Source organism: Panulirus ornatus, chromosome 61, assembly GCF_036320965.1.
Source record: "Panulirus ornatus isolate Po-2019 chromosome 61, ASM3632096v1, whole genome shotgun sequence".
Taxonomy (NCBI): Eukaryota; Metazoa; Arthropoda; class Malacostraca; order Decapoda; family Palinuridae; genus Panulirus; species Panulirus ornatus.
This window is the reverse complement of record NC_092284.1, coordinates 2474933-2491205: the sequence shown is the minus strand read 5'-3', so window position 1 is coordinate 2491205 and position 16273 is coordinate 2474933. Positions and strand designations below refer to the sequence as shown.

Sequence of the window (16273 nt, the reverse complement as noted above, 5' to 3'; positions counted from 1 at the left end):
GGAGTGGGGGGGTTAGAGAGGACCCCCCCTCCCCTTCCCCTCCCCCTTCGATCCTTCCCCCCTTCCCCTCCCCCTTCCCGAGTCTCAGGAGTTGGGAAAGGTAAACGATTTTTTTTTTTTTTTTTTACCTTAAAAGCGTGTGAGGGAGGAAGGTGCCATTTGACACGTGGCTGTGGTCGCACTGGATCGGGGGAGTGGGGAGGGAAGGTGGCTAGGCTAGGCTAGGCTAGGTGAGGTGAGCGGTTAGAGTAAGCGAGGCTTTGTTAAGCGTGGGCTAGGAGGGGGGGGGGGGGCCTCCTCGCTCAGTGGTTCGTTTTCGGTGAAGCAAGAGATAGATAGAGATAGAGAGAGAGAGAGAGAGAGAGAGAGAGAGAGAGAGAGAGAGAGAGAGAGAGAGAGAGAGAGAGAGAGAGATTGAATGTCTTTGGTTAATGATTAGGTTACATATTGATGGGGGGGAGGGAAGAAAATGGGGGTGGGGGGAGAGAGAGGGGTGTGGTGGATGATGAATAGACGGGCATATTTTTTGCCTGGGGAATTATTTCGCCACGACCTCCGACCCCCCCAACCCCCCTTTTCCACGCTTGGCAAAAGAGGAAGAAAAAAAATTATTTGAACGTGCAATACGCCCTTAACAGCCGTGAGTACACACACACACACACACACACACAACACACACACACAGACACACACACACACACACACAGACACACACACAACACACACACACACACACACACACACACACACACAGACGTAGTAAATACACCCCAGCCGTTCTTATTTTACACAGACATACACCTAAGGTACATAGTCTTTCACGTGTACGCGAATACATAACGCTATACGCGCGCACATACGTAAATGCACACACACACACACACACACACACACACACACACACACGAGTTGTGTAACGTAACTGGTTTCACGTGGTTGGCCGCGTGTGTGTGTGTGTGTGTGTGTGTGTGCGCGCGCGCGCGCGCCCGATCTCTCTCTCTCTCTCTCTCGTACCCGTCGCATGTACATACGTGCCCTCGAACTTTCGCCGTCATTTTCAGCGGACTACACCAGTGAAGTGGGACTTTTAAATGGCCCTACTTTAGAGTCACGAATATATATATATATATATATATATATATTGGAAAGGATCACAATTTTGCGCGTGATCAAGATATTCCTATGAGTCCACGGGGAAAATGGAACACGAAAAGTTGCCCAAGTGCACTTTCGAGTAATAATCACATCATCAGGGGAGACAAAAGAGAGAAGTATAACAGTCAGTTGATATACATCGAAGAGACGAAGCTAGGACGCCATTTGGTAAATATGTGATTGTCCAAGACAGACAACGAGCGTATTATAAACTTATTATTTGGACAAGAAGGTGAATTGTTTACAAATTTTGTCAACAATAAAGTTATTCAATTTGTATAGACCTTCACTAACATTATGGTTATAATCCTTTGTGCAAATTTGTGCCTTTTGCCGGTATGAACTGGTCCGTGGACGGAATGAATGTGTCCATTTGACGGAACTGAACTGTTCCTCTAATGGAACGAACTGTTCCTCTAACGGAACGAACTGTTCCTCTAACGGAACGAACTGTTCCTCTAACGGAACGAACCGTTCCTCTAACGGAACGAACCGTTCCTCTAACGGAACGAACTGTTCCTCTGACGGAACGAACCGTTCCTCTGACGGAACGAACCGTTCCTCTAACGGAACGAACTGTTCCTCTAACGGAACGAACCTGTTCCTCTAACGGAACGAACCGTTCCTCTAACGGAACGAACCGTTCCTCTAACGGTACGAACTGTTCCTCTAACGGAACGAACCGTTCCTCTGACGGAACGAATCGTTCCTCTGACGGAACGAACCGTTCCTCTAACGGAACGAACCGTTCCTCTGACGGAACGAACCGTTCCTCTGTGTGTGTGTGTGTGTGTGTGTGTGTGTGTGTGTGTGTCGTAAGCCGTATTTACGTCCAGGAGAACAAAAGGAAAAAAAGGGGGAAAAAATATTTAGGAAAAAATAATGCGTCGGGAGGAGGAGGCGTCGGGAGCAGCTGAGTGAGCCGTTGTATAAGGTGGCCAGCTGGGAAGCCCCGTCTCGGCTTATGTAGTAGTAGGATCCCCTCGCCTCATTTATCGTAGTTCTACATCCTAGGAGGGTCCTGTGTCGACGTCCCTAGCAGCTAGGAGTGGGATGAGGGGATGGGAGTTTGAATCGAAGGCGGTGGGAAGGCTTTGAGCGTTTAAAATCATTGGGTAAACAACGCTCCTCTCTGACTGGAGCATATATATATATATATATATATATATATATATATATATATATATATATATATATATATATATATATATATATATATATTTGTGTGTGCGTGTGTGTGTCATATCCTGGTTTAGTAAAACATTTTTATTTTCGTGTTTTCTGAGTTTTGGAAACAGAATATGGGGAATGTACGATTGCCTTGTGGATCAGCTGGGATGAAAACAAATGCGGGTTTGGTTACTTACGAGAATATGTGGATTGATTATGATTTTTTATTGAGATTTTAGAACGAAATGTGGGGATGTCTTTAACATCAGCTGGGTAGAAAACGAAAGTAGGTTAGCCTTCTCGCGGTTTAAATAAATGGAATGATTGGCTTTGAAGGGTTAGAATTGGTATGTGGGGTGAATATGTACTCACAGGAAGTGGTTATGAATATAATTGGTTATAATTGGTTAGTATTACAGGTACGCGCTGGTAGAATCGAACATGGTGGCTTGTATTAGTGTAGAAAATGGGAAGGGTTGCTCTTTGTGGTTACTGTTTATGTGCAAGGTTTTTTCTTTTTTTCACACGTGTTGCCCCGCTTCTTAACCTTGTATTATGTATACGATTTCTTTACTCCCATGCACACACACACACACACACACACACACACACACACACACACACACACACCATGCCTATGCCAGGTACCCATTTAACAATACATATATACATATATATACACGTAAAGTCTCACCCCACCATACATAGTGTGGTCTAGCTCCACCATCACCACCAGAAATGGTACACATACGTGGTCTCCCCCCCCCTCTCCCCCCCATTACGACTCCCGTCACCCGTGTATTGATCCAGACTCGTTCTCATGTTGGGTCCGAACATGTACGGAAATGTGGGTCGCATGGTGTGTCTGTGTGTATATGTGTGCGTGCGTGTGTGTATGTGTGTCTGTGTCTGTGTGTATATGTGTCTGTGTGTGTGTGTATATATGTGTGCCTCTGTGTTTGTGTATGTGTGTCTGTGTGTGTATATGTGTCTGTGTCTGTGTGTGTATGTCTGTGTGTATATGTGTGCGTGTTTTTGTGTGTGTGTGTGTGTGTGTGTATGTGTGTCTGTGTCTGTGTGTCTGTGTCTGTGTGTATATATGTGTCTGTGTGTGTATATGTGTGCGTGTTTTTGTGTATGTGTGTCTGTATCTGTGTGTGTATCTATGCGTATCTGTGTGTGTGTGTGTTTGTGTGTCTGTGTGTTTGTGTGTCTGTGTGTGTATCTGTGAGTGTGTGTTTGTGTGTGTGTGTGTGTCTATGTGTCTGCGTGTAGGATGGTGAGGTTTGTACCCTATGCAGGCAGGGGAGAGAGAGAGAGAGAGAGAGAGAGAGAGAGAGAGAGAGAGAGAGAGAGAGAGAGAGAGAGAATCATCCCAGACGTATCCAGAAATTTAGGGCACGCGGGCGTGGTCTGGGACACCCGTTCATCGTCTGGGACACGCAGACATCGTCTGGGACACCTAGACATCGTCTGGGACACTAAGACATCGTCTGGGACACTAAGACATCGTCTGGGACACTTTGACGTCATCTTGGACACGCAGACATCGTCTGGGACACCTAGACAGCGTCTGGGACACCCGTTCATCGTCTGGGACAAGTAGACATCGTCTGGGACACCTAGACATCGTCTGGGACACGTAGACATCGTCTGGGACACTGGTTCATCGTCTGGGACACTTAGACATCGTCTGGGACACGCAGACATCGTCTGGGACACCTAGACATCGTCTGGGACACTTAGACATCGTCTGGGACACGCAGACATCGTCTGGGACACCTAAACATCGTCTGGGACACTTTGACGTCGTCTGGGACACGCAGACATCGTCTGGGACACTCTGACGTCATCTGGGACACTTTGACGTCATCTGGGACATTCAGGTATTGTCTGAGATAAGGCGAAGTGCTTCACACTATGAGACATGATGGCAAATTTCACCACCTAATCCTTCCCCTCCTGTATTATTGCTTTCCCAAAAGAGTAAAGAAGGAACCAAGGAATGGAGGCGCCCCGCGGGGACTTTTATCTCGTCAAGGCTTTAGTCGTCTGTTCCCAGCGCTACCTCCCTGACGCGTGGAAATGGCGAATGAGTTTCGAAAAGGGGGCAACCCGTCGTGTATATAAGTAATATTTTGTAAATTTTTAATCTTGAAAAGGTACAAATATGTTAGGGTAATAAGTGAAGTATATCACTTCGTCTCTTCGATGTATGTCAGCTGACTTATATTTCTCACTTGTGTCTCCCCGATGATGTGATTATTACACGAAAGTGCACTTGGGAAAGTGCACTTTCATTTTCCCCGTGGACTCATAGGAATATATATATATATATATATATATATATATATATATATATATATATATATATATATATATAATCCCGTGTAATGCGTTTAGTTTGTTTTCAGACCGTTACATGAGAGCGTTGTGGTTCACTGCTTTCCACTGGGGCTAACGGCTGATGCCATCCATTTTCTGTGACGTTTTAAACACGATTCATAAGAAAAAAAAAGCGTAATATCTTTTTCCTGTGCGCAATGATGGTACTGAAAACCCCGGGACGCATTCATGGGGGTGCTAGGAGGTCGAGCGCAAAGGTTCGAATCCATGTGGTCGCGGCAGTTGGCCCACAGTCAATCCAGCTTTTCATCCTAACTTGGGAATTGATCTCTAGACAAGGTACCTGGCTTAGATTGGGGTATTATATATATATATATATATAACTCAAGGTCGATCAAGCATTATATGGGTCCCTGGACCGAGCTTTCTGTGGACGTCAGGCTCCCTGGAACAAGCATAATGTGAAGCACAAGGTCCCTGGAACAAGCATAATGTGAAGCACATGGTCCCTGGAACAAGCATAATTATGTGGGTTCTAGGGTTTCTGGAAAGTAAGAAAAAAGCAATACTGTAACGTATGGGGTCCGAAAACCAAACCACCGAGGGGCCCCGCACAGAGCATTACATACCGCTTCAAACCACGGGCCCTTAAGGAGGCATAATCTCCAAACCGTTGCATTCTGTGGAGTACGTTTTAAATACGTTTTCCAAAAATCTTTACCTAACTGGAAAATCTTCTTAGACTCTCTCTCTCTCTCTCTCTCTCTCTCTCTCTCTCTCTCTATATATATATATATATATATATATGTATATATACACACACACTATGAAAATAATGCTACAGTTACAAACGTTAAATGATTAATTGTTTTATAATTATCATTTTATTATTATTATTATTATTATTATAATTATTATTATTAATATTATTATTATTATTATTATCAAATCGGATATTTGATCCTCCAAACTTTGCACAATCTAGACAAGAGAAACATTTCGTCTACTTACATTCTTAATAAGCTACTTAAAGCTACTTATACAAGTAATACACCAACACGTTACGTCCACTTACGACTACCCTACTTACAAATCTACTTTTCCATCGGGAATACGCAACGTAGATCTACTTACATGAGGGGGGTTATAACCTTGATTCATTCATGGAGAGCGTGTACCCGCATTCCATTTTCGCTATACGAGCTTAAAAAAAAAAAAGAAGGAGGGGGGAGGGACTCTCTCTTATGCGTCATAGGGTTCTCTAGGGGTGGGTAGGGTAGGGGAGGGGGGGTAGCTGGTCGCATTAGGGGAGGGGGGGGGGGGCGGAGTAAGTAAGGGTCTGTCAAGTGTGCGAGGCCTTGACCCGGAGTACGACTTTCTAATGCGACCGTACGACCCTCGGAGCACGACGGTACGACGACCCCCCCCTACCACTGGGGTAAAGGGGGGGAGGGGTGGGTGGTTCCGGCCACGAAATGGTCGTACGACCCTTGAGTACGATGCTGCTGCGATTGAGCACAGTCGTACGACCATTCACGTCGGTACGACCCTTGATGACAGTACGACCCTTGAACGATGACCTAGCCTCTGACCTGACCTGGAAGTGATAGGTCTGAGGTCACGCCATCACACCGGGAAAAAGGTCGTGTACCGTCGTGTTCAAGGGTCGTGTACCGTCGTGTTCAAGGGTCGTGTACCGTCGTGTTCATGGGTCGTACCGTCGTGTTCAAGGGTTGTGTGCCGTCGTGTTCAAGGGTCGTGTACCGTCGTGTTCAAGGGTCGTGTACCGTCGTGGTCAAGGGTCGTACCGTCGTGTTCAAGGGTCGTGTACCGTCGTGTTCATGGGTGGTACCGTTGTTCAAGGGTCGTACCGTTATGTTCAAGGGTCGTACCGTTGTTCAAGGTGGGGGAGGGGTGGTTGGGGGGTGTGGTTATAAAGAACGACCCCCTTTGTCAATTCTATCCTAAGTGATTATATTTTATTATTGTCTTGTAATAAAAAAAAAATGACAATAAAATACGTCATGAAATCATGAGTTTTTTAAAAGCGTTTAAATATATATATATATATATATATATATATATATATATATATATATATATATAGAGAGAGAGAGAGAGAGAGAGAGAGAGAGAGAGAAAACGGAGCATTTAAAATTAATATAGGTTTTTAGCTGAGGAAATTAAATGGTTTCGACATTAATTGCCGCTGTTCTAGTGACTAACAATGGCTTTGCGCGTCCTAGCCAGTAAGATGCATGGAAGATTATAAGAAAAAAAAAAGAAAACGGGTTGTGGCTGGTTTCCAAGGTAGACTAGCGTGGCCAGACACGTGACTGAAAAGTCTGGAGGAAGAATTTTTTTTTTTAAATAAATGCCGTCGTGTTTGGTATGTTAACAGGCGAGTTAAGGTATAGGAACTTGACCTGATACAAGCATTCAGCCATTACTGGTTTGGTAATATATATATATATATATATATATATATATATATATATATATAAAGTTTTATTTTATAGCTGTTAACACGTGAAGGTTATTAAACCAGAAGTTGCCCATGCAATTTAATAGTTGGAAATTCAAACCATAATTTTTTTTAATGGTTGTTGAGGTTAAACCATAAAAACTCCACAAAATGTCTATGATAATATTTAAGAACACCAAACCAGCATTTTCGGAAATACTATTGTTGACCAATTAACTATGGAAATTAGTAGATTGATGTAATAGGTAAATTGCTTTGGAAGAGATGCAATTTTTTTCTTAATATTTACAGTCATTCGAGATAAAGTAATTATGAAGGAATATATATATATATATATATATATATATATATATATATATATATATATATATATATATATATATATCTTTCTTTCTTTTAAACTATTCGCCATTTCCCGCATTAGCGAGGTAGCATTAAGAACAGAGGACTGGGCCTTTGAGGGAATACCCTCACCTGGCCCCCTCTGTTCCTTCTTTTGGAAAATTAAAAAAAAAATAACGAGAGGGGAGGATTTCCTGCCCCCCGCTCCCTCCCCTTTTAGTCGCCTTCTACGACACGCAGGGAATACGTGGGAAGTATTCTTAATCCCCTATCCCCAGGGATAATATATATATATATATATATATATATATATATATATATATATATATATATATATATATATCAAAGCTGTAAGACTTATTGGTTTTTATTGGTTTTTATTGTTATCCTCTTGTAAAAAGGTTATTAAACCTTGAAATGCACTGTACATGTATTAGGAATGTTTATAATTGTTCCCCCTCTGCCATTACCAGAGGTGGAGACCCAGAAAACGTGAGGTGGGTGATTATGGGTACTTACAATCAGGTACCTAATCACATTCAAAGCACTGACCATTCCGCCATAACATTTTACATAATTCGACTTTAATAAATAATGTAATCCTTTGTTTCGTATTAAGAAATGGACTCCAGTACCCTCTGTAATTTCTGATGTGTATATAACCAAGATAAATTCTAGGTCCATTTCGTAGTAGCAGTAAATAAAAGAAAATGACATGAGCAAACAATTGTTTGTTTAATTTGCATTGTGACCAGTGTTGTTGTGCCAGCGAGCAGCAGGTCGTATGGATACTGGAATAATATTCGTAGAATTGACTTATCTCTAACATTGTATCCATTAAACAATCTAAACTCTTAATTGTCTCCATTACACAATCTAAATTCTGTGAATTATACAAGATATGCTTCGAATAATCGAATTAAGTGTTATGAAATACGTATATAATTCATTATAAGGCAGTTGGAGCTCTGTAGTCTTCGTAATAGTAATGTTACGTGTATTAGTTTATGTATTTTGAATTGGTATTTTGATGGGCTGTGTGGATTGGGCAGATTTATATAGTATTGAAATGTATATTGAGGGCGAAGAACTTGTGGAATTCGAAATTGGCGCGGGTGTTGAGGGGGCCCGGCGCGAGGCTAGGAGGACAGCCAATCAGCGGCCAGCTTACCGCACGTGAGTTACGAAAACCTCGAGAGAGTTCAGTTACCGGTGCGCTGTCGTCGAGGTTGCGCGCTCCTGCCGCCAGTGCCTCGCCTTCGCTCGGGAGATGACAGCCGGGCGAGCTGCTGCTGGTGCTACGTGACTCCCGGAAAGGTCTCGTCTGACAACAACAAAAGCGGAAGGCCAGTCGCCATGAGCGTCGTGCCGGAGTCCCTGGACAGGCCAGCCCTGGGCCGGATCTTCTCGAGAGAGATGTACGAGCGGCTCCTGAAGGAGAAGGGACCCAACCAGGACTTGTATTTGTCGTACTCAAACTTCCTGGCCGAGACGGGCCAAGTCATAGACAGTCTGGAGGTGCTGTGCCACACGTTCCGCCTCTACTCCCTGGCCACGGACAAGGTCCTGCAGGTCGTGGGCCAAATCGTGGATTACCTGAGACTGTACTACACCCGGGAGGCGTCCGTGCCCGGCTCCCGGAACGCGTTCTCGTGCCCTTGTTGCTGGGGCGTGCTGTACGAGGCCATTACCCTCAACTGTGGCCACACCTACTGCAAGAAATGCCTGCTCAAGGAAGGGCTGAGGACGTGTCGCGTGTGCCAGGCCAAGCTGAAGAACTTCAGTGTGTCGTGCGTGAAGCCCAACGTGTTGGTCACGGCGCTCGTGGACCGCTGGTGGGCTCCGGAGGTGGAAGGCGTCCGGCTCCGGACGCAGGGCAACGACCACTTCAAGGAACGCCAGCTGGAGAAGGCTGTCCACCTGTACACCCAGGCCTTCGACCTCGGTGAGTCTCGTCGCCTAAACCATGTGGTGTCGTGTAAACCACGTTGTGTAAACCACGTTGTGTAAACCATGGCGTCGTGTAAACCACGTTGTGTAATCCATGGCGTCGTGTAAACCACGTTGTGTAATCCATAGCGTCGTGTAAACCACGGTGTGTAATCCATTGCGTCGTATAAACCACGGTGTGTAAACCATGGTGTCGCGTAAACCACGTTGTGTAATCCATAGCGTCGTGTAAACCACGGTGTGTAAACCATGGCGTCCGAAACCATGGTGTCACATAAACCACGGTGTGTAAATCATGGCGTCCTGTAAACCACGGTGTGTAAACCATGGCGTCTTATAAACCACGGTGTAGAAACCATGGCGTCGTAGAAACCACTGTGTAAACCATGGCATCATATAAACCATGGCGACATAAACCACCCTCTCTTCTGCTGCCAATCCACCAGCTGAGGCATTGTATGGCCAGTGTTGCGTTTCCGGAAGGAATTAAGTATATTTGTGTCAAGGTTTGTTGGACTAGTTCACTGGCGGAGAGATGATAAAACTCCTCCCCCTCCTTAGGAATATATATACACATTATAGCACCACCTATATACATTTCCAGAGGCCGTGTGTATTAGTTTAGATAGAGGGATGTGCAGGTTTATGTAAGGTTGGGATGATGTGAAGTACAGACGAGGCAGTATTGCCACCAACTACCTCGGTGGGTGGTTGCTCGTTTGCATCCACGTTGTTACGGGACCCGAATTGGCCATTAGGGGTGATGGGTAATGTATGTAGGTCGTGCATATGTTTGTCTCCCCGTGGTATGGGGAGTTTTAAGTTAGGTCCGGGGGGCGCAAGCGCGCTGGTAACACCTCCTCCCCAAGCGGTGTTGTGTAATACACTTCTCTCTCACACAACGTAGACTCAAGGATGACTCTATCTCTCTCTCTATCTTTATTAAGCCCCCCTTAAAGCTGTTAGGGGGGGTGGATGTATATGAGTGTCGTGTGTGTGTGTGTACGAGTTGCCACAGTTTACCCCATTGGCTTCCACCGGCCCCGTTTGCCAGCTTGCGTAAGTGAGGAACTGGCTCTCTCTCTCTCTCTCTCTCTCTCTCTCTCTCTCTCTCTCTCTCTCTCCTTGTTATACAAAAGCCTGGTGTTTCGTAACTTTTAACACTTTAAAAGAGAGTTCCGCTTTCTAGTTTTGGGGGGGATGCAGTTGTTTCATTGGTGATGTACGCAAACACATATGCGGTTCGCATTTAAAAAGATAAGTGCGTTTAAAAAAAAGATGGCGATGTATGATTTTAAATGATTGAAGCTTTGGGGGGGGATGTGATATTCAGTGGCTGTTTAAATGGAGAGGGGGAGGGTTGAGGGGGGGTTGTAGTTACATAACCCTGCACGTGGTGTTGTCTTGTCAGCTATGATTTTGCATTATTTTAAATGTTTATGTAATAAAGAATAAGTTTGCTGTGGCCACGTCCTCTGTGTGTGCGTGACGAAGGCATAGTGTATTAGGTAAGTTTAAAAAGAGAGAGAGGAAGGGGAGGGGGGTTAGAGTCCTTGCGTTGGGGGGGAGGTTAGAGAGTCCTTGTGTTAGGGGGGTGTGTGGGGGGATAGTGAACGGGTAGGTATTGCAGTTAGACCTTTGGGGGTACGTTAAGAGTACAATGTCATCAGAGAACCCGGCTACATTTGGCGGACGCGGATTCATGCAAAAAGGGTTTTCAGATGTAGCTGTTTATTTTACATCTATTCATGCACAAGGGGTTTTTAGATATAGCTTGTTTATTTTACGTCTGTTCATGCAAAATGGGTTTTTAGATGTAGCGTATTTTACATCTATTCATGCAAAAGGGTTTGTTGATGTAGCTGTTTATTTTACATCTATGCGTCCGTGTCCCATGGTATGCGTCCGTGTGTTCAAAACAGGCGTGTGTACCCACGTATGGAATGACTGGTTTATATATTTTTTTTAATGTAATTTTGCTGTGGGAAAGTAATTATGAAGGCCTGTACTGCGGGCGATGTATGAATTGACCAGGTTGGCTTGCCCGCTGACCCACCCCCCGCCATATTTATTTTTTTTCGCTTGCGCGCACCATTCATTTATCAAATATTTGTTTCCCCGTTAGATTTATCTATAAAATATATATTTCCCCCGGGGGGGTTGAGGAAATATATATATATATATATATATATATATATATATATATATATATATATATATATATATATATATATATACGCTGAAGAGGGTATTTGATATTTAAGACCATTAGATTCGCATTAATTGTTTACGTTGTAGCGTATAGCATATCGTAAATGGCGTACGTTCTTAATGTTGGGTTTTAAAGCAAAACAGGTTTGAGAGCGTTACTGGATTAGAACAGGATTAGGTTTAATGGGGCATGTGATTGGGTTTTTTTTTTCCATTTTTTTGATATTTTGTGTGGTAGCTGTGTGTAGCGTGGCGTCTATATATATTTTTGGGGTTGGTTTATCCTTGTTTAGTTTAGCAGTTCGGTAGACTGCTTCTCAGCCCCCCTCCCTCCAACACGCACTCCCACGCACGCACACGGCCCTGTAAGCATTTTAATACTTATATCATATCAAGTATGATGTAGTGGTGGGTGTAGAAGGAGCCTTCTGCTGTACTATCCTGTCTCCATCTATAGTGGTGGGTGGGTGAGGGAGCCTTCTGCTGTACTATCCTGTCTCAGTCTATAGTGGTGTGTGAGGGAGGAGCCTTCTGCTGTACTATCCTGTCTCCATCTATGTAAATGCCGTCCCTTTCATTTCGTCAGTTTGTGCACAAACCCAGAAGAATTGCCATACGAGACCCACCCACGTTTTAAAACGTGTGGAGGTGGCTATTAATGTATTTAGCTTTCCCTGCGTGTGTTAGAAACAATCAAATCCACCTTGATTATACTCTATTGAGGATGGTTGAATGTCTTGAAACTGTTTAATTATGAACATATTGCAGTCTTCAGTGATGAACATATTTACATAGGATTTCATTTATGTTTGCGAGTTGACAACCTCACACATTGCTCTTTGGAGATAAGCAAAGAATTTAACGTTTATAATGTCCCTAGAATGTACCCAGAAACTGCTAGATTATTGGAGGTGATGCATAGAGAGACTAACGAGTTGAGAGAGTATTGTTAGCTACTGCGGGAAATGCCAATTAACCTAGTCAGATGGGACTCCCAGCACCCAGGTATTTAACGCAATTCTCTGAACATTTCTTCACCGAAACATGTATATATATATATATATATATATATATATATATATATATATATATATATATCCCTGGGGATAGGGATATATATATATATATATCCCTGGGGATAGGGGATTAAGAATACTTCCCACGTATTCCCTGCGTGTCGTAGAAGGCGACTAAAAGGGGAGGGAGCGGGAAATTTTATATATATATATATATATATATATATATATATATATATATATATATATATATTATAAGCTTTTCTAATGCACGTTTAAACGTTCGTTTAACACAATTTAATGCAGAACTCGCCGAAGCATTTTTTTTATGTATAAAAATCCTTGACTGCAATAAGATACGCATGACAATTTTTTTTAATATCTGCTTATAATTTTAAAGATATGCTTTTTCCATAATAGAGTATAGTTCTGGGTATTTTGCTGGACGTAGTCCAGTTAAGTTTAAATTTTGTGTTGATGTGGGGAAATTGTGATGGCAGCATAACGTGTAGGGGAGGTTGTGATGGCAGCATAACGTGTAGGGGAGGTTGTGATGGCAGCATAACGTGTAGGGGAGGTTGTGATGGCAGCATAACGTGTAGGGGAGGTTGTGATGGCAGCATGACGTGTAGGGGAGGTTGTGATGGCAGCATGACGTGTAGGGGAGGTTGTGATGGCAGCATAACGTGTAGGGGAGGTTGTGATGGCAGCATGACGTGTAGGGGAGGTTGTGATGGCAGCATAACGTGTAGGGGAGGTTGTGATGGCAGCATAACGTGTAGGGGAGGTTGTGATGGCAGCATAACGTGTAGGGGAGGTTGTGATGGCAGCATGACGTGTAGGGGAGGTTGTGATGGCAGCATAACGTGTAGGGGAGGTTGTGATGGCAGCATAACGTGTAGGGGAGGTTGTGATGGCAGCATAACGTGTAGGGGAGGTTGTGATGGCAGCATAACGTGTAGGGGAGGTTGTGATGGCAGCATAACGTGTAGGGGAGGTTGTGATGGCAGCATAACGTGTAGGGGAGGTTGTGATGGCAGCATAACGTGTAGGGGAGGTTGTGATGGCAGCATGACGTGTAGGGGAGGTTGTGATGGCAGCATAACGTGTAGGGGAGGTTGTGATGGCAGCATAACGTGTAGGGGAGGTTGTGATGGCAGCATAACGTGTAGGGGAGGTTGTGATGGCAGCATAACGTGTAGGGGAGGTTGTGATGGCAGCATAACGTGTAGGGGAGGTTGTGATGGCAGCATGACGTGTAGGGGAGGTTGTGATGGCAGCATGACGTGTAGGGGAGGTTGTGATGGCAGCATAACGTGTAGGGGAGGTTGTGATGGCAGCATGACGTGTAGGGGAGGTTGTGATGGCAGCATAACGTGTAGGGGAGGTTGTGATGGCAGCATAACGTGTAGGGGAGGTTGTGATGGCAGCATAACGTGTAGGGGAGGTTGTGATGGCAGCATGACGTGTAGGGGAGGTTGTGATGGCAGCATGACGTGTAGGGGAGGTTGTGATGGCAGCATAACGTGTAGGGGAGGTTGTGATGGCAGCATGACGTGTAGGGGAGGTTGTGATGGCAGCATGACGTGTAGGGGAGGTTGTGATGGCAGCATAACGTGTAGGGGAGGTTGTGATGGCAGCATAACGTGTAGGGGAGGTTGTGATGGCAGCATAACGTGTAGGGGAGGTTGTGATGGCAGCATAACGTGTAGGGGAGGTTGTGATGGCAGCATGACGTGTAGGGGAGGTTGTGATGGCAGCATAACGTGTAGGGGAGGTTGTGATGGCAGCATAACGTGTAGGGGAGGTTGTGATGGCAGCATAACGTGTAGGGGAGGTTGTGATGGCAGCATAACGTGTAGGGGAGGTTGTGATGGCAGCATGACGTGTAGGGGTGGTTGTGATGACAGCATAACGTGTAGGGGAGGTTGTGATGGCAGCATAACGTGTAGGGGAGGTTGTGATGGCAGCATAACGTGTAGGGGAGGTTGTGATGGCAGCATGACGTGTAGGGGAGGTTGTGATGGCAGCATAACGTGTAGGGGAGGTTGTGATGGCAGCATAACGTGTAGGGGAGGTTGTGATGGCAGCATGACGTGTAGGGGAGGTTGTGATGGCAGCATGACGTGTAGGGGAGGTTGTATGGCAGCATGACGTGTGGGGGAGGTTGTGATGGCAGCATACGTGTAGGGAGGTTGTGATGGCAGCATAACGTGTAGGGGAGGTTGTGATGGCAGCATAACGTGTAGGGGAGGTTGTGATGGCAGCATAACGTGTAGGGGAGGTTGTGATGGCAGCATAACGTGTAGGGGAGGTTATGATGGCAGCATGACGTGTAGGGAGGTTGTGATGGCAGCATACTGTACGTGGGATGTTCAGGGGGTGGTTGTAGTGATGGCTAAGGCACGTAGAAAGTGGTTATGTGGTGGTGGTAACAACGGGGCTAGAGCTGTTATGGATTTTGCGGTTCAGAGTTGAAGAGGGGGGGAAAGGCTGGGGGGAGGGGAGGTTTTCGGTGGGGGGTTTGAGTGGGGGGGGAGGGATTATATTTTCTTAGGGGGCGGTATATATGTATATTTGTCTATGTTGTGAAAAGTTGTGTTGTAACGTATACATGATGGTTGAGAAGAATGTGGTAGTGTGGTGAGTTGTGGTAGAAGAATGTTATATAGCAGAGCTCTCCCGCCTGTTGTATTATACAACATGGAGCGACTTGGAGGTCATTTGTCATATTGAATGGAGAAGCGTTTATGATGAACGTCTCTCGTGTGACGTTTAAAAAACTGCCTCTCTCTCTCTCTCTCTCTCTCTCTCTCTCTCTCTCTCTCTCTCTCTCTCTCTCTCTCCCCCAAGTCCTGGGTACGTTGTAGACAGAGAGAGAGAGAGAGAGAGAGAGAGAGAGTGTGCGCCTCCCCATCCCATCATCGACCCCTTCCCCTCTCCTCCTAGCAGTGGGTACGAAAGTGTTGCCAGAATGGTGGTGAGACCCCCGGGCCGTAACGCTGCACACGGCACACCATTATTATTATGTCACACTCCCGCAATATATATATATATATATATATATATATATATATATATGTGTGTGTTAATTGATTCATTGGATTAGCTCATGGTTTTTTTTGGAAGACTTTAAATGAGAATACCGAGTTTTGAATGCATAGAGTACGATTTGATATATATAATATGTGTGTATATATATGTATATATATATATATATATATATATATATATATATATATATATATATATATATCCCTGGGGATAGGGGAGAAAGAATACTTGCCACGTATTCCCTGCGTGTCGTAGAAGGCGACTAAAAGGGGAGGGAGCGGGGGGCTGGAAATCCTCCCCTCTTTTTTTTTTTTTTTTCTAAAAGGAAGAGAAGGGGGCCAGGTGAGGATATTCCCTCAGAGGCACAGTCCTCTGTTCTTAACGCTACCTTGCTAACGCGGGAAATGGCGAACAGTTTGAAAGATATATATATATATATATATATATATATATATATATATATATATATATATATATATATTATATATGTGTTTTATTCAATATATGTTTTATGTGATCAATATGCAAGGATCGCTGTTGCCCG

The 16273-nt window shown here is 44.5% G+C and overlaps 1 protein-coding gene across 1 annotated transcript in view; it reads left to right on the top strand.

Moving 5' to 3' along the window:
- The first annotated feature begins 8696 nt into the window (after positions 1–8696).
- Positions 8697–16273, top strand: part of LOC139767487 (LON peptidase N-terminal domain and RING finger protein 3) — a 22316-nt gene continuing 14739 nt past the window's right edge. The window contains exon 1 of the mRNA XM_071696914.1: positions 8697–9443. Coding sequence (XP_071553015.1) covers positions 8855–9443 — 589 coding nt within the window. The 5' untranslated portion in view covers positions 8697–8854. The remainder of the gene's footprint in view (positions 9444–16273) is intronic.